Here is an 18343-nt window from a genome sequence, read left to right on the forward strand (position 1 = left end):
ACAAGTCAGTTGGCCAAACTGAGAGTTTGGGTGGGAGGAGACCTCCAAAGTGCGTGGACACAAGGAGGTGTGAACAAACAGGGCCATTACTGTGATCTGCACACTGCGCTTGCTCACCTGAAATATGGGCATTTCTAAAGAGCTGATCTTTGGCCCCTTCTCCTATTTCTTAGACTCACGCTGTATGGTTCTTATAATCCTCGTGAAGTCTATGATATTCTGCAATTCTTATTCCTGTAACATCTAATAACACCTCTGTGTGAATGCCTTCAAAATTGAAAATTCCATCTTTTTTTCAGAAAATTCCATCTTTATATCCATCATCTTATTAACAAGAAATACAAAATCATATGAAAAACAAATTATGAATTCTTCCAATGACGGTTAGAAAAACCTTCTTAGAAAAGGGTGGGCCTTATGAGCTGAACCCTGAAAGAAACGTATGATTTTTCCCAAACCAGGACTGATCTATGTATTTGTTTCTTCATTGAATCATTAAGTAATAATTTTTTAAGTGCATGCCACATGACGGTTTGCGCTACTCTTACGGCATTTATCAGCACCTATCTTACGCTAGCTGAGAAAAACAGCCCCTGACATCCAAGAGCTGGCCGTGCACTATGACTAGGTCTTGCTGTTCTCCTGTTGAACATAAACAACCTCAAAGAACACCAACACCAGATGAGGCCACTCTGCGACCATGATGGAGCAAGTCGAAAACAAGATCAGACTTTTAATCTTTTAATCATACCTGAATACCCACAAAAATGTGGACACTATCCAACCACAAAAATGACCAAACATCCACTTATCTTGGCTACCATGAGCAAATGTGGTTTCCCTACCAAATACAGCCTTAATCTTGAACTAGTCTTCCCTCCTTCTCATCAAAATTTATTAAAATACCCAATTGTACAGTTATCCCCCCTTTCTGACAGCAGTCAATCCAGGGTGAAGCCATGCTTCTTTAAATCCTCCCCAAGGGACACCTGGGTGGCTCAGCGGTTCAGCATCTGCCTTCAGCCCAGGGCATGATCCCGGGGTCCTGGGATTGAGTCCTACATCTGGCTCCTTGCAGGGAGCCTGCTTCTCCCTCTGCCTGTGTCTCTGCCTCTCTCTGTGTGTCTCTCATGAATAAATAAATACAATAATTAAAAATAATAAAAATAAAAAATAAGTCCTCCCCAAAATTACACCCCCAAATTCTATGATGCATCCTTTCTAACATGCTCTTACTAAGATGTCCACTGTTGTTCCTGCTGTGTTCTCCTTCCCCACAATGAGCAGTGTATCAGCACAGGTGTATTCCTGGTGGTCTTTGGCTGGCGGGCACTGACATACATTCTTGATTTATTTGTCTTACCTCCAGAGATTGTTGAAAATCTCTGGAGAAGAAGCACTGTCCGATTCATTTTGATGTGTCCCACTATATAAAAGTCAATGACTAGAAATGCTGAGAAGATTCTGGAGAAAGTATCCTGAGTCATCCATCATAGATATAACACAGGCATCCTCCAGAGATGACTTCCTAGAAGTGACTTTTCAAGCAGCACAATTCTGGGGCTTGCAGGGATATGTCCCTCCTATATTTAAGTTTATTTATTTATTTATTTATTTATTATTTTTAGTAATCTTCACACCTAATGTTGAGCTCAAATTCACAACCCCAAGGTCAAGGGTTGTGTGCTTTTCTGACTGAGACAGCCTAGCCCCCCCCAGATAAGTCCCTCCTATAATGAGAATCTTGGTATGTCAAAATTGATCAATATTCAGAAATAGAAAAAAAGATGTATGTGAGATTGGAATAGCATCAGAGTGACTTTATTTTTTTTTAAGAATTTATTTATCCATTCATGAGAGACACAGAGAGTGAGGCAGAGACACAGGCAGAGGGAGAAGCAGGCTCCCTGCGGGGAGCCCGATGCGGGATTCGATCCCAGGACCCCGGGGTCACGCCCTGAACCGAGGGCAGACGCTCAACCTCTGAGCCACCCGGGTGCTCCCATCAGAGTGACTTTAAATCTACCAACAATACTGGCCTTTCATAGGAGCCATATGGGATTCTTCTGAATCATCTAAATCATGCTGCCAATGTGGTATGCAACATTTGTGTTAATGGAAATATTTATTTTGATGTAAGATTCTAAATGTCTTTCAAAATAGATACCTAATATAAATTTTAAAAGTTCTTAGTGATAGAAGTTCTTGAATTACAAAAGTTCTTAGCTTTAGCACTTCTTGAATTGCATTCTCATTTTACCCTTCAAAAGGCACAGAATTCATGAAAAAAATCCCTAATTGAGAAATTTAGTCTGAATTTAAAGGCATTACAAAATATGCATATGAATAAAAAAGAAGACAAATAAAAACTTAAAGAATGTAACGCTAAAACTAACTCAATTTTTAAGAGAAAAGCTAATCGAAAAAGTTTGTAGAAAAAAATGACATGACAAAAAGATCATACACAAGGCACAGTCTATATGGCATCTGAAATTAGTCAAATAAGCATGAAGGCATATACTACAGATCACATGATCTACATTTGCATCTATATAGCTTAAAATTCTTATTACGTTAATCTTCAAAATAATCCACATAAACTAATACTAAAGTTGCAGCCGTCAGGAAAACAGCCATAAGGAGATCTAAAATACCAGCCAAGCTACCATCCATCTATATAACGACCTTCCCCCAGAAAAATTGGCCAATCTTTCCAGTGCTAACAAGCGTGAAGAACCCCCATTAAAAATGGGAGTCAGAAAATGCTGCAGAGAAATTAGCAGCTAATTAGTAAGAAAACTAGTAAAAAGAACATACAATTATTGTGTTTGGTAATGTTTTAGAATGTGACAGTGAAAATCTATTAATATTCAGTAAAAGCATCAAACTTTCAGCGTGCACAATCTGAAAAATATTTCACATACATAATAGTTTTGAAATTATGTATGTTAAGCATAAAAACTGAAATTATAAGTCTGGCCCATGACATTAATTTTGTAAATTGGGTTTTGGTTTTCTGTCCATTTAAAAGCCCAAGCCAATAATTCTTTACTCTAAATATAACCATAATATAGTTTAATGCGTATGTATGTGATTTTTAAATACCATTTCAATAAGATTCACAATCTGTTTCCAGCTTGATATTCATTCTACATTATGGATAATATTCACAGCAATCTGTGAACCCTAAGCATTTTTTTTCCCAGTAGTGGATTAGAGCCACTAATTTCTGGGACCTGGAAATTATGCTATTATGACTATGAGTTTAATCAAAAATTAAGACATGAACAATTCATTGAGAAAATAATGCGAAATGCCCTTTGCCTTTAGAAACTCATTAGATATTTCTGGTAGGTAAAAAAACAATTCAGAGAGGAACTGTTTAAAAAAAAAAAAAGGTTGGCTTTGTCAGCTACTCTTGAAAACATCTGAGATTTGCAGATAAGCAAACATTTATTGAATTACTCGTTTGCCCAAGCAACAGGTAGGAGTGATCCTCATGCACAGGCGCTGCGCTAAGCTCAGGGCCCAGGGCAATGGCTTCTCTACCCACTACCCCCAACGGCTTATGGTCTTACAGAAAATACATAAGCAATGACCATAAAGGATGTTAAAAGTTCTAAACAGGAACACCGAACCTAGTCCAGAAAGTCGAGAAAGGCTTCAGAGAGAGAGGAACACACAGGGTGAGCCTGAAGATGAGGGACAGTTGGCGGGAAAAGAGGAGGGAGAGGACTGCAGGCCGCACAGCGCGCCCACACGAAGCCTCAGGCCGCGGGAGGGAGAGCAAAAGACTCTAGCGTGTGAAACCCCCTTCCAGGGAAAGAAATCTTCTGAGCTGAGGCCTCAGCCGGGATGCACAAAGTATGATCTATTTAGATAGAAGTAAATGGGGAGCCACACGACTCAATAATAGGTACCATTCATGAAGCCCTCCCTACGCGTCAGATTCTCTGTGGTGCGCGCTTTTCCCACAAATAATCTCATTTATGTCACATAATGACCCACAAGATAGGCGTCACTTTTATTCCTCTTTTACATACGAGAAACTGAGGCAGAGGGGTCAAATAATTTGCTCAGGTTCACACGGCTAAGCCATGACAGAGCCAGATGCAAATCTAGATCATCTGGTCCCATGGCCTGTGTTCATGAGCACAGAAAAAGGGTAAGTAGCATCATATCTCAATTAAAATTCTATGCCACCAACATTTTGACCTACTTAAAATATCCAGCAGAAGAACCCAAAGATTGCTCTGATTTTGATTTGCAGCAGAGCGGTATCGCACTGCAGCACGGAGAGCTGGAGACTCCAAAGGGAATTTTCTGAGCTGATAATCAGGCGGTTAATTGGGGCAAAACCTTGTTTGTTTTTCTCTTGGGAGCCTCCAGACCCAGGAGACAGCTCATAAGAGTTGCTTAACAAGAGTCAGTCCCACTTTATTGCATAGAAGGCTGCGCCTGTCCCATGTAGGATGACTCGCCTGTAGGTGATTTTCTAGTGACTTAAACTACTCGAAGTGGACACGTCAGATTGGTTTGTGAATATACCGATGCCTTTGGTACAGCCGCTGTGGAAAGTAGAGTGGAAGTTCCTCAAAAAAACAATTTTTTATTAGTTCCTCAAAAAATTTAAAAATAGAAATATTATATGATCAAAACATTCCACTCATGGGTATTTACCCAAATAAAATGAAAACCCTCATTTGAAAAGACATATGCACCCTGTGTTTAGGGCGGCATTATCTCACAACAACCAAGACACGGAGGCAACCTAAGTGTCCATCAGTAGACGAACAGATAAGGAAGATGTGGGGTGTCTGTGTGTGTGTGTGTGTGTGTGAATATTACACAGTCATAAAAAAAAAAAAAGGTGAGATCATGCCATCTGAGACACGGATGGACCTAAAGGGTAATAGGCTAAGTGAAATAAGTCAGGCTAAGAAAGACAAATACTATATGATTCCACTCATAAGTGAAATCTAAACAAACAAAGAAACAAATTAGTAGACAAAAAGCAGAATCAGACCTATACAGAGAACAAACTGAGGGAGGAGGATGGGTTTGGGCAAAATGGATGGAAGGGAGGCGGAGATACAGGCTTCCAGTTGTGGAATGAATACGTTACAGCAATAAAGGGCGCAGCGTGGGAAATATGGTCAATGGTATTTTGATAGCGACACCGGGGCCGGATGGTAGCCGCACCTGCGGTCAACAGCGTGACGTACACTCGTGAATCACTACGTTGCACACCCGCATCTAACGTCACATTGTATATCAGTCGTACTCAACTAAAATATATATATATATTCTGATGCTTTTATTTATGCGTTAATAATAGTTTTAATTTTTAAGCTACATTGTTCACTAATAAGATTCAAAAGGTGGCTTCACTTCCCGCCTGGGAAAGAAGTCTACTGACCCCAAGTGTGAAGGTCACTAGGAACACTCTGTCCACCTCGTATTGGGTAGTTCTTAAATTCAGCAGTATTCACCAAATCCTGAAGCTCCGATCCTATTTTTAAATGGTGGGGGTGAAAGAATTCCCGTCCTGAGAATATACCACTTTATTTCTCAATGCTACTTTCCTCCAGCCAGACAATGGCGATGACCTTAGGTCAGATAAGATTTTGACAGAACCCTAGTTTGACATATTAAAGAGGAGCACGATTAGGAAACTATGCCCTAAACAGATGGGGAGAAATTCCATTACCTTTATACGTCATAAAATTCTAACACTTTTATTTCATAGCATAAACTACCAACAAAATTACAAGGTGCAAATATTTTTAATGCAGTTTATAAAATGGTGAATAGGAGAGGACTTGGAAATAATCTGCCTTTATGCGGTGATGGGAAGAGGAGAAAAAGCTTCCCACTGAATGCGTTCCTAGTTTAATGTGGTATAAAGTATGTGAGCACCACCTAAAGCACACTTAGACAGTTAGGCACAGAACTTTTTAAACGCTTTGTAGATAAATGATTTGCTATGTGCAAACTGTACAATTGCTGATCAGTTTGCTTTTCATTGCTAGGTTGCATTAGTTAAATCTTTTTTTTACAGTAAAAACATGGAATTTAAAGCTGTTGTTCTGGCCTCCACGATTTATATGTAATTTCCATACCATTATTTTCTGGGTGAACTTTGTCTCTAAAAACGCTGGGCATAGGGCAGCCCCAGTGGTGCAGGGGTTTGGTGCCGCCTGCGGCCCAGGGTGTGATCCTGGAGACCCGGGATCGAGTCCCGCGTCGGGCTCCCTGCATGGAGCCGGCTCCTCCCTCTGCCTGTGTCTCTGCCTCTCTCTCTCTCTCTGTCTCTCATGAATAAATAAATAAATAAATAAATAAATAAATAAATAAATCCATTCATCCATCCATCCATCCATCCATCCGCTGGGCATAAAAAACGTAAAAGGAGTTCTGAGTAACCAGACTCTGAGAGCAAGGGTTCTGAGAAATTTCATGTTGAAGATGTTGAAGACTCGCACTCATCTATGAAAGGATCTAGGAATTCAAATCAAAGTTAAGGCAAACACAATAATGTTTCTTAGAGAGAAAATAAGTCATTAAGAATGGTTTTAGGGCAGCCTGGGTAGCTCAGCCGTTTAGTGCTGCCTTCAGCCCAGGGTGTGGTCCTGGAGACCCAAGATCGAGTCCCGCGTCGGGCTCCCTGCATGAGGCCTGTTTCTCCCTCTGCCTGTGTCTCTGCCTCTCTCTTTCTCTCTCTCTCTGTCTCTCATGAATAAATAAATAAAATAAAAAAAGAATGGTTTTACTACATCACTTAATGCAAGATATTTAGAAAAGATAAAGCATTTCAAGGTGGAATAACAATCAAGTACTAAATTGCTTTATCTTTTCACAATAGTATAGTTCTTTTTTTTTTAACATCTCTACTTCTTGTATTAAAAAACAAACAAAAAAAATGCTGAAACCTTCAACCGATTTGCCCTGACACTGATAACTCCAGAAGTATCTGCACTGTTTTCTCATTCGGGCAAGTCAAGAATAAAAACACAAACAGATAAATACTAACATGCGCTGCATTAAACTAGTCTGATTAGGAGTTAGACGACTCAATTTTCACCGGTTTCCCATTACCTCTCATCCCACGCATGTAAATATAAACAATCGCCTTTACTCGACACTGTACACAGAGCTCACTGTAAAATAAACCACGTTAACTTCCACAGTATTTGAAAAACTATGAAATGCAACTTTGAAAAACTCAATGAAGAAAGACATTAAAAAGCCATCTTTGGGGGATCCCTGGGTGGCGCAGCGGTTTGGCGCCTGCCTTTGGCCCAGGGCGCGATCCTGGAGACCCGGGATCGAATCCCACGTCGGGCTCCCGGTGCATGGAGCCTGCTTCTCCCTCTGCCTGTGTCTCTGCCTCATTCTCTCTCTCTCTGTGACTATCACAAATAAATTAAAAAAAAAAAAAAAGCCATCTTTGGGTAGCTCCCCGGCTACGAAGGCTGTGTGTGGGCCACGTGGATACCCTTCACTCAGGAGACTTACCCACTAAGTTTAAATCACTACCACTTGAAATGGCCTGGAATTATAGAGGCTGCAGCTACCTGCACTGGAAGTATTGAAGAATTTAGCCATTTGGTGGCAAGAACCCTCTTTGAGAACCTAGGTTCATAGATGACGGCCATCGTGTACACTTAAATGCAAAGAAATAACCCAGGCTGACCAACATCTTCTGGGCATCGAGCTTTTATGCCAGTGGATGTGAAGATCCCAAGGGGAGCCCGCTGTAGAGATACAGGTTGGTAGTGACACACGGAAATACTGCTGAGGACCAATTCCAAGAGGAAACAAGGAAGGCAGTAATCTCTCGGACATTGGTCCTCACAACATTTTTCTAGCTCTGTCTCCTGAAGCAAGAAATAAAAGCAAAACCATGGGATCCCTGGGTGGCGCAGCGGTTTGGCGCCTGCCTTTGGCCCAGGGTGCGATCCTGGAGACCCGGGATCGAATCCCACATCAGGCTCCCGGTGCATGGAGCCTGCTTCTCCCTCTGCCTATGTCTCTGTGCCCCTCTCTCTCTGTGACTATCATAAATAAATAAAAATTAAAAAAAAAAAAACCAACCTATTGGGACTACATCAAAATAAATAGTTTCAGCACAGGGAAAGAAACAATCAACACAACTAAAATGCAACCCATGAATGGGAGAAGATGTTTGAAAATAATATCTAATAAAGGGTTGGTATAAAAAATATATATAATGAACTGATACAACTTAATACCCAAAAAACAAATAACCCAATTCAAAAAATGGGCAGAAGATATAAACAGACATTTCTACAAAGACCTTCCAGAGCCAAGAGACTCATGAAAAGATGCTCCATATCCCTCATCATCAGGGAAACGCAAATCACAACTATAATGAGCTATCACCTCGCACCTTGAGAATGGCTAAAACCAAAAACACAAGAAACAACAAGTGGGGGCTAGGATGCGGAGAAAAAGGAACACTTGTGCACTGTCAGTGGGGATGCAAACTGGTGCAGCCACAGAGGAAAACAGTACGGAGCTTCCTCAAACAAAAATAAAACCATCCTGTAATCCAGTAATCACACTACTGCATATTTACTAAAAAAAATGCCAAAACACTAATTCAAAGGGATACATGCAACTGTATGTTTATTGGAGGATTATTCACAATAGCCCAACTATGGAAGCTGCCCAAGTGTCCATTGGTAGATGAATGGATAGAGATCTGATACAGATAGACGAGAGAGAGAGGGGGAGAGAGAGAGAGATCTACGCAGATAGCAAGATAGACAGATGATGGATGGATGGATGGATAGATAGATAGATAGATGATAGATAGATAGATAGATAGATAGATAGATGATAGATAATGGAATATGATACAGTCGTAAAAGAATGAAATCTTGCCATTTGCAACATGGATAGAGCCAGAGAGTATAAAGGGAAGAGAAATCAGTAAGTCAAAGACAGACACCATATGATCTCATATGTGAAATTCAAGAAACAAATGAACAAAGGGAAAGAGAGAGAGTAAAACCAGCAAACAGATTCTTAACTAGAGCGCCAACACGGCTACCAGGGGGGATGTGTGTGGGGGGATGCGGGAAATCGGGGGTGAGGATTAAAGAGTGCCCGAGTCATGATGAATGAAAGACGGAATGATAAGAATATGGGTAGATTACGAGTTCAAGACTCTCCCGTGATGTTCTGGTATTCCTTTGTGTAGAATGCACAGGGGCTGCCGAACATCGAGCGTACCTAACGCCGGACCTACTGCACCCTGAACATGGAGGAGTAAGAACATAAAGTAAGCGTTCAGGGAATAGGTATTTCCTGGGGCCCCTGGGAGGCTGAGCAGTTGAGCGTCTGGCTTCGGCTCAGGGTGTGACCCCGGGGTCCCGGGATCGAGTCCCACATCGGGCTCCCTGCATGGAGCTTGTTTCTCCCTCCGCCTGTGTCTCTGCCTCTCTCTGTGTCTCTGTCTCTCATGAATAAATAAAATATTTTCTTTTTTTACACCGTATCATTATTTTTAATGTCCAATGTTTATAATATGAGGGCTGGGGCTTTCTCCCCAACTCAAGTTTATAAATTTTCAATTGGCTTGTGAGGCCAATAGGGATACTTCTTGTCTAATCTGGTTTCTGGGAAGACTTCATTCAGGTCCTCAATGGTCATCTGATCAGATGGAATTATGTTCTTCGTCTTCTCCAGCTCTTTTTCATATTCTTCAATCCTGGCCTTTGAGAGGGACAAAAACTCAGCACAGCTTTTCACATCTTCTTTTTCCCCAACATCCACCTGGACAGTGTATTTATTCTCTGGCACAGGAACCTTGAGGGCATTAAACTTCTTCTCAAAGTCATCTACCAAGCCAGCCTCTGCCACACTGGCCTTGTAGTAAGCCCAGTCGACAGCAGGTGGTTTCTCAGGAAGAGGAGCCAACCTGGAGGCAAGCATCTCATTCCAGGATTTCAGGGAGTTGGCAATGGCCTTCTGGTTTCGGGGTATGATCTCCCCAAAAGCTACCCAGTCAATGGTTTTTAGAGCAAGTTTTCACCCAGCCATCTTGAGATCCTTCCCCGACCCCCAATAAAATCTTTTTAAAAAAAAAAAAAAAGAATAAGGTATTTCCTATAGATTGTCCCAGAAAACAAATGTTTACACATATGATCGTGGCATTTGAGAACAACTCCATTCACCGGGAGTCTAGATTTCAATTCATTTCCACTTAGGTACAAAAGAAGGCCTGGGGTTGGAAGGAATCTCCGCGGTTACCCGACTCGCTCGGATTCGTAGTTGGGTCTGGAAAGCGGCAGTGCTGCCCCAAAGGCACCTCCTTGCTGTTTTACTCCTGGGCAAGGAGCGGGTGGCGCGGCCCTCCTAGAAAGGGGAGCCCTGTGAGAAGCCCCGGGCCCCCCGGGGCGTCTTTCCTCTACTGAGGGTCCATCTGTAAAATGGGTCGAGCGCCCTTCCCGGCCTTGGGTCTCGCTGGAACCGGCAGGAGCAGGGTCGGGGCCAGTCGGTCCCCACTTGCTCCTGGTCCTGCTGAACCTCGTGTCCCGCGGCCGGGCTGCACCTCCCTCACGTCCACCTGCCAGGAGCGCAGCCCCCGGCTCCCGCTCGCAGGACCACACAGCCAGGCCCCGCACCGGCCCGATGGCGAGGGGACAAGGGCGTCCAGCCTTCCTCTGCGCGGCCACCACGGTTCTCAGGGATTTCTTCACCAGCCCTTGGGGGACGCGGCCGTCATATCGTCCTTCTTGGTGGAACCTCCCAAGTACCTGGCGCCGCCAGCCTGTGACCCTGATGACCTCGAGCGCATCACCAGTGGGGGCGCGAGTCCCCACCTGCGCTCCCAGGACGAGGTCTGGGCGCGGTCGCACTGGGAAAGGGCAGTGAAAGCTTAGCACCCTGGGTGCTCGCGGGCCCTGTGGGTGCCCAGGTGGGCAGGGGCTGGCGCTTCAGAGGTCTCCAGACCCAGAGAGCTGGACTTGGCTTTGACAGTGTGACTTGAGGGAGGCCTGTGGCGCCCCTGCGAGGGCCAGGCCGTCATCCCGACTGGCCCCGACCCTGCTCCTGCCCGCGTACTCACTGCTCACCTGCCGGCAGGTGCGCTCCCCCCCTCCCCCTGCCCGCGTACTCACGGCCCGGCCTACGGGCAGGTGCGCCCCCGCCCCCAGAGCGCGCCCGCGTACTCACTGGCCCGACCTGCGGGCAGGTGCGCCCCCTCCCCCTCCCCTCCCCCTCCCCCGTCCGTGTACTCACGGCTCCGCCTGCTGCAGGCAGGTGCGCCCCCTCCCCTTTCCCCCTCCCCCTGCCCGCGTACTCACGGCCCGACCTGCGGGCAGGTGCGCCCCCTCCCCCCTCCCCTCCCCTCCCCCTCCCCCGTCCGCGTACTCACGGCTCCGCCTGCGGGCAGGTGCGCCCCCTCCCCCCTCCCCTCCCCTCCCCTCCCCCTCCCCCGTCCGCGTACTCACGGCTCCGCCTGCGGGCAGGTGCGCCCCCTCCCCTCCCCTCCCCGCCCCCCCGCCCGCCCGCGTACTCACGGCTCCGCCTGCAGGCTCCGGTCCTCCGCCAGGTAGTTGGAGGGCACGTAGCCCTGCGGCCGCCCCTCGCCGCGCCCGTCCAGCCGCCGGGCCAGCCACCAGCCCTCCAGGGACGCGTCCAGCACCTGCAGCCGCTCGCCCGCGCGGAAGCTCAGGTCCTCCGCCGTGCGCGCCCGGTAGTCGAACAGCGCCACGAAGTAGCGGCCGCCGCCGGGCTGCGGACCCCGCGTCGGGGCGGCGTCGGGGCGGGCGCGGGCCCCCGGGTTCGCGATCACCAGCGGCTTCTCGGGCTCCCGGCCCGCGCAGGGCAGCCAGCGCCGCAGGTGCGCGCACAGCCGCACGCAGGTGCCGCCCATGGCTGCTCCTCGGCCCCGCGGAGCCCTCGCAGGCGCCGCAGAGCCCGGGTCGGTCCGCGGGCGCACCTGCCGCCGCCCGGGGCGAGGCTGCTCGCGGCAAACCTGGCACCGGGCGGCCCCTGCGGACGGACGGACGGACGGACGGAGGAGCCCCTCGCCTGCCGCCCTGCCGTCCGGTCCGCGGGCGCAACAGGTGGCCCCGCCCTCCGCCCGCCCCGCCCGCAGCGCGTCCCTAAGCCCGTCCCTAACCGCCCGCCCCGCCGCGTCCCTAGGCCCGTCCCTAGGCCCGTCCCTAACCTCCCGCCCGCAGCGCGTCCCTAGGCCCGTCCCTAACCGTCCGCCCCGCAGCACGTGCCTAAGCCCGTCCCTAACCTCCCGCCAGCTGTGCCCTGCAGCGTGTCCTTAAGCCCGTCCGTAACCGCCCGCCCCGCAGCACGTGCCTAAGCCCGTCCCTAACCTCCCGCCAGCTGCGCCCCACGGCCCGCGAGCCCCCCCCCGCACTTCCTGGTCCCCCCCCCGTCGGGGATCCGCAGGGGGCCCCCCACCTGCCCACCCCAGGGACACTCGCGCCCCCGCAAGGAGCCAGCCCCCCAGGCAGCTGCGAGCCCCCACCGCTGCACAGGCTGGCTCCCCGGGGACCCTGCTCGCCCCACCTGCCCAGCACAGATTTCCTCTGTGGAGTGGGGTCATTTTGCCCCCACTAGGGGCAGTTAGCAGGGGACCTAAAGTGGCCGGATATCTGCTCCTGGACCAACAGCACCTGGGGAAGAACCACCGGGCTCCTACCTTTTTTCATCACTACGCATGATTTTTTTTTAATGGCTTCAAAATATATTTACAGTCTGGAGAAATATGAGAGCAGCTGATGAAAATGCTGAGAACCTGAAATACTGCTTTTTCCCAGAGACATTTCGTTTCCCATCTCTCCCGGACTATTCCTGAGGTGCACACAGGCACACAGACCAGGGGACCGTGCAGAGGACAGGAAGGGCTCCTTGGCTCCCTCTGGCCTCCAGGTCTAGGGGATGCTCATGACCCCACCCTAGGACCTCAGGAGCTTGGCTCTCCTCGCCCCGCTTGCCACCGCTGTGTCCCACAAATGTGCACTCTGGACCCCAAGAGCCACCAGGCCCAGGTTTGGACAGACCCACAGGCTGCCGCTTTCCCTCGTAGAGACGGCTCCCGGCCCATGTACGAGGTGTCACTTGTTTCTGTAGAAGACATTTATTATTACGAATCCCCCTCCTAAAAGCCGACCTCTGTGTGTTGGTGGAGGCACGAACCCGGCTAACCAAGCCCCAGCACAACATCCAAATTCCAGTTCTCTGACAAACAGTAAGGCCTTTTTAGCGGTCAGAATAATCAAACTGAAGGAAAGGGGGCAAAAACCCCCAGAGAACCGTGGGTTTAGCCCCATCCGCTCCCTCCTACCTTGTACTAAAATCAGTTATTTACAGCGGACAGATGACTTGGCTGGAACAAGATCTCATGCCAAATTCCCAGGTTTTTCGACTGTCTTCGGAGTTAGAGCAGAAGTACCAATTTAGCAGGAAAAGAAAAGCCAAAAGCCGAGCCAGTTTTGGACGTCTGTTTGTCTGTGACATGGGACCTAAAATAGAATTCTCTACATAAGAGATAAATGGCAATTATATAATATTGAGAAGCCATACGAATATTTTGTTTCAGACACAGTATTAATTGTAAAATTGTGGGATTCTATTAACACCCCTGCACAGACATATAGGATGCTAGTCTTTCCAGAAACAGCTACAGGATATAAAAATGAAAGGAAATTTGGGAGCAACTAGAGAGATGGATTCAAGGCCAATTTGTCAGGGCACCCGAGTGGCTCAGGAGGTGAGTTCCAGGTGTGACCCCGGGGTCCTGGGATCGAGTCCCGCGTTGGGCTCCCTGCATAGAGCCTGCTTCTCCCCCTGCCTGGGTCTCTGCCTCTCTCTCTCTCTCTCTCTCTCTCTCTCTCTCTCTCTCTCTCTCTCTCTGTGTGTGTGTCTCATGAATAAATAAATACAATCTTTAAAAAACAAAAAGACCCATTTGTAAGTGGAGCTTTGGACTTCAAGAATTCAAAGTCTTTAAATTCGAATACGCCTCCGTTATGGTTACGACAGGCATTCCAGAAAAAGACAGTGGCCGACGTGCCCAGCACATCACCAAGCTAGTGAGTGACACTGAGGGAGCGGGGGACTGTGTCGGTCTGAGAGCTGAGCCACGGACGGGAGGGAAAGGGCTTCTCTGTGTCATCAGCCCCAGAACTGCGCAGCCACCCAAGCTTGAAGGCTTGAACATGTCTTTTACTCTCCCCCTGCTTCCTCTGAGCTAATCAATCACTAAATGCTGCTCACTCTTCCTTTTCATTTATTCCACAAACATTTTTTTTATTCCTTCTGAATGACAGCTGGGCACTGGGCCAAAAAAAATTAAAATAGAATATCCTTCCCTAGATTATTCCAGAGGCGTCCTGAGCAGTCTCCCTTCCTCCAGCTTACCCCCCCACCCCCACCCAAAGCCACTTTCACAATAGTAATAACGATGCGCCTGCTGGTAAAGAGTAGCCATCAGGCGTGGAGGGCTTTCTCTGTGCCGGGCCCCGTTAACATTAAGAATGTCACAGATGGTATTCATTTAATTCTCAGAAAATAAAAACAGTAATACCTATGAGGAAGGTAAGGTTTTTGTTTTCAATTTCAAAGAAGAAACCAAGGCTTAGGGAGATTGAGTAACTTGTCACACAGCCAAGTGGCTGAGCCGTGAGTAACACCCTGGTCTCATTCCAGCTCCAGAGCCCGAGATGGTTGACTTCTTAGCTTTGAGGACTCTCAAAAGAAGCTGATGTCATTTTTCTGGGCGATACCCTTCAGGACCATCCAAAGTATTTGGAATCAAATTAAATTCTTTATCAGGACACTAAGGCCCTGCTCACCTCTGAGCACAAGGCCCTTCCCTGTTGTACACACGGCCTTGATGCAGCTTCCCCAAGCAATAGAAGCAAAGCAAAGAAGCCCCCCTCCTGCCCATTTGCTTCCTCCCACCCCACCCTATGACTTCCTTGTGATTTTTCCAGGCTGAGTTCAATTGATACTTTCTCTGTCATAGTAGATCAGAGGCCCCTGCTCTGGGTGTCCTAAAACCTAACACACACTTCCACTCGGTCACCTGTTGAATGGTACTTTGTTCTCTTACTTGTTTCCTTTCCCCACAAGAATCAAATTTCCTCCTCTGAATCTTCTGTGCTTTGTACAACACCCAGTAGGTAAGCGGTAACACTCCACAAGTATGGAGGAAGGGAGGAAGGGAGGGAAGGGAGGGAGGGAAGAACGAAGGAAGGAAGGGAGGAAAGAAGGAAGGAAGGAAGGAAGGAAGGAAGGAAGGAAGGAAGGAAGGAAGGAAGGAAGAGGGGGGCAGGGAGGGAGGGAGGCAGGGAGGGAAGGAAAGGAAGGAAGAAAGGATGGAAGGAAAGAAGGAGAGAAGAGAGAAAAGAGAAAAGGAAAGAGAAAGGAAAAGAGGGGGGCCCGGGTGGCTCAGGTGGTTAAGTGTCCCACTCTTGATTTCAACTCAGGTCATGATCCCAGGGTTGAGAGGTAGAGCCCCTCGTCAGGCTCCATGGCCGGAAGCCTGCTGGACAGTCTCTCTTTTTCTCTCTGCCCCTCCCCATCTTGTGTGCTCCCCCTTCCCCCCACCCGAGGGAGGAAGGGAGGAGGAAGGAAGGAAGGAAGGAAGGAAGGAAGGAAGGAAGGAAGGAGGGAGGGAGGGAGGGAGGGAGGGAGGGAGGGAGGGAGGGAGGGAGGGAAGGAGGGAGCCTCCGGGGTGAGAGCACTGTACTCACACTCGAGAGCAGGGGTTGTGCAGGGCAGAAGCAGGGCTTTGTGGCTCGGGCCCTGCCCTCTGGCCCGTCCCTGCGTTTCCTGAGCCTGGGACCCGCCAGCCTCCCTCCTGGAGCAGCTGCCCCGCCGGCACTAGCCCACCGTCCCTCTCCCGGAGCCGGCTGCGCTCCCACGGGAGCCATCAGATCCCCGCTGCCTGGAGGACCCGAGGCTGGAGAACTCGTGCCCTGAGGACCTTCTTCAGATGGGTCCTTCCAGGACGGCCGGGAGCCCCGGCTCAGCCCGATTGCTTTCCCGAGCCTCTGACGTGCTTTGTCCGCCCCCACCTCGGCCCCGAGGCCTCGTCGTCCCTCTGCCTCACAGCCCCTCCTCTCCCTACAGACCCCTGCTCGCATTCTGAGCCCTGAATACACCCCACACCCCCGAGGCCTTCCTTGTCCATCTCTGCCGAAGCAGTTCCCCCTCCGTTGAGTATGTCTAGCCCATGTACCCCCACACCCCGCACATACACCCCACAGTCCGTACCCTATTTGCTGAAGCTGCAGCAGAAAATCCCACAGCTATTCAGTTTTATATCAAGACAAATTAATGATCTCCTACTCCGGCTAGGCCTTAGCCCTGCCCAACATTCCTTCATATGCCAGTCCGGGAGGCTGCTGCTCTCGTCGTTTCCTCGTGACACTACAGCAGATTGTCCACTAGTCTCCTCAGCGTCCCAGGGGAGACCTCTCCCGCCAGTGATGACCCTGCTGCAGACCTTCACAGAAATTCCCAATCTATGCAACATCAACCAATTCAATTTCCTTTTCTTGCATCAAAAAGATGTATCCATATCTGTACATCCTTGTACTTTCTTTCCTTTTGGGACAAACACTTCTGCTTCTCTACCTGACACACAGTTTCTTCTTCCTGACTAACAGAACCTTGCTTTTAGGGAAGCAAAATCTAGAGACTACGTTTCTCAGTCCTCCTTACCGCTAGACGTGGCCAGTTATAAAAGTAAGCAGAAGTCGTTAGGTGGGGTTTCAGGAACAGTGCCTTAAAGCAGCTGGACTTAGCTGGGAGGTCAATTCTTTTTTTTTTTTGTTTTTTTCCTTTCCTCTTCTCTTTCTGCTTCCCTGGAACTTGGTTGAGACGGCTGGACCTCCAACAGACACCTTGAGCCATAAGGTGACTTTAAAAATGTAAAGAGCAAAAGATGAAAAGGAACTTGTGTCTCAGGAGTGCCTACCTTCAGACTTGTTTGCAATATGGGAGAAAAATTATCTGCTATCTATGTAAGGTATTATTATTTTGACTTTTCGTTATAGGTACCTAAGACTAATTCTAACAGACATGCTTTCAATGACAAAAAAAAAAAAAAAAAAAGCGGTTAAATCTCATGTCTTGTGCTTTTGGTATTTTGGTATTAATTCCTTTGTCGGATCTGATCTCATGAATTAGCTCTCTTCTTGCCTTTCTTGGTGAGTACCTTCCTCAAAGCCTATAATCAAGTTAAATGTCTCAAGCATTAAAAAGAAAAGAAAAAAAAGGAGAAAAAAAGAAAACATTATTAAATCCTTTATCCCACTGGAGGGACCATCCTGCCTCTCTTCTTCCTTTAGCCACATCTCTCAGAGAAATAGTGAATGTTCCCTCTTTCCCATTTTTCTCTTCCTTTCCCACTCATAGACTGCGGTCTGGCTTCACCTCGTGCCACATCAATGAACTTGGTCCACTTGACATCACCGATATCTTGCCGTGTGTCAAATCAAATCACTCCTTTTCCATCCTCTTCGCTGACAAAGACTGTTGTTTTAAGCATCTTACAAGCTTGTCTTCTTGATTTTCTCCTTTATTTAACAATTCTTTCTAGTAACTTGCTGGTTGCTCTTCTCCGCCTAGCCCTTGGACTGAATGTTAACTGGGCACCTGGGCTAGAACCCTTCGCTGGGTGTACACACTATTGGGTGGCCCTGCCCTCTGCATCGATGGCATCAGTTACTGATAACTCTCAAACCTCCACCTCCATCCCAACCTGATCTGTTGAGATACCAAACTATATAGTCATCGTCTGTATAGAATGTTCCAAAGGCACCTCAATTTTAAATTCAACAGATCCAAAATTACCATTCATTATGATTTTCTTAAAACCTTTCATTTTTATATATTCTCTGCCTCAGTCAAAATCATGTCAAATCAGAACCTGAAGAAGCACCCTAAATTCCTCTTTTTTCCTTATCCCCCTAGCTGATCAGTGAACAAATTCTGGAAATTCAAACTGTTTAACATCTGCTCTCACTATCGACTTCCTTTCCACCCCGCTGATACTGCCTTAACTCAAGACCTCCTTGGCTCTTTCTGACTCTCTAACAATCTTCCTCTTTCCAATCCCACGCTCCCCCAGCCATCCTCCACTCTGTAAGCAGTGATCTTACTAGAGTATAAACCTGCTCATATTGTACCCTTTTAAAAATGCTTTGATGGAAAGAAGAATAAAGTAGGAGTAATCGGTCTACCTGATATTCAACATATTACATAACTACAGTAATCAAGACTGTAAAGAAGATGTGGTCTATGTATACAATGGGATATTCCTCAGCCATTAGAAATG

At 47.6% G+C, this 18343-nt stretch overlaps 1 protein-coding gene and 1 pseudogene across 1 annotated transcript in view; both read right to left on the reverse strand.

Annotated features, from left to right (window-relative positions):
- Positions 1–11908, reverse strand: part of FRK (fyn related Src family tyrosine kinase) — a 96310-nt gene extending 84402 nt beyond the window's left edge. The window contains exon 1 of the mRNA XM_038555010.1: positions 11553–11908. Coding sequence (XP_038410938.1) covers positions 11553–11908 — 356 coding nt within the window. The remainder of the gene's footprint in view (positions 1–11552) is intronic.
- Positions 9473–10071, reverse strand: LOC100683665 (annotated as a pseudogene).
- Positions 11909–18343: the final 6435 nt, after the last annotated feature.

This window comes from Canis lupus, chromosome 12, assembly GCF_011100685.1.
Source record: "Canis lupus familiaris isolate Mischka breed German Shepherd chromosome 12, alternate assembly UU_Cfam_GSD_1.0, whole genome shotgun sequence".
Classification (NCBI taxonomy): Eukaryota; Metazoa; Chordata; class Mammalia; order Carnivora; family Canidae; genus Canis; species Canis lupus.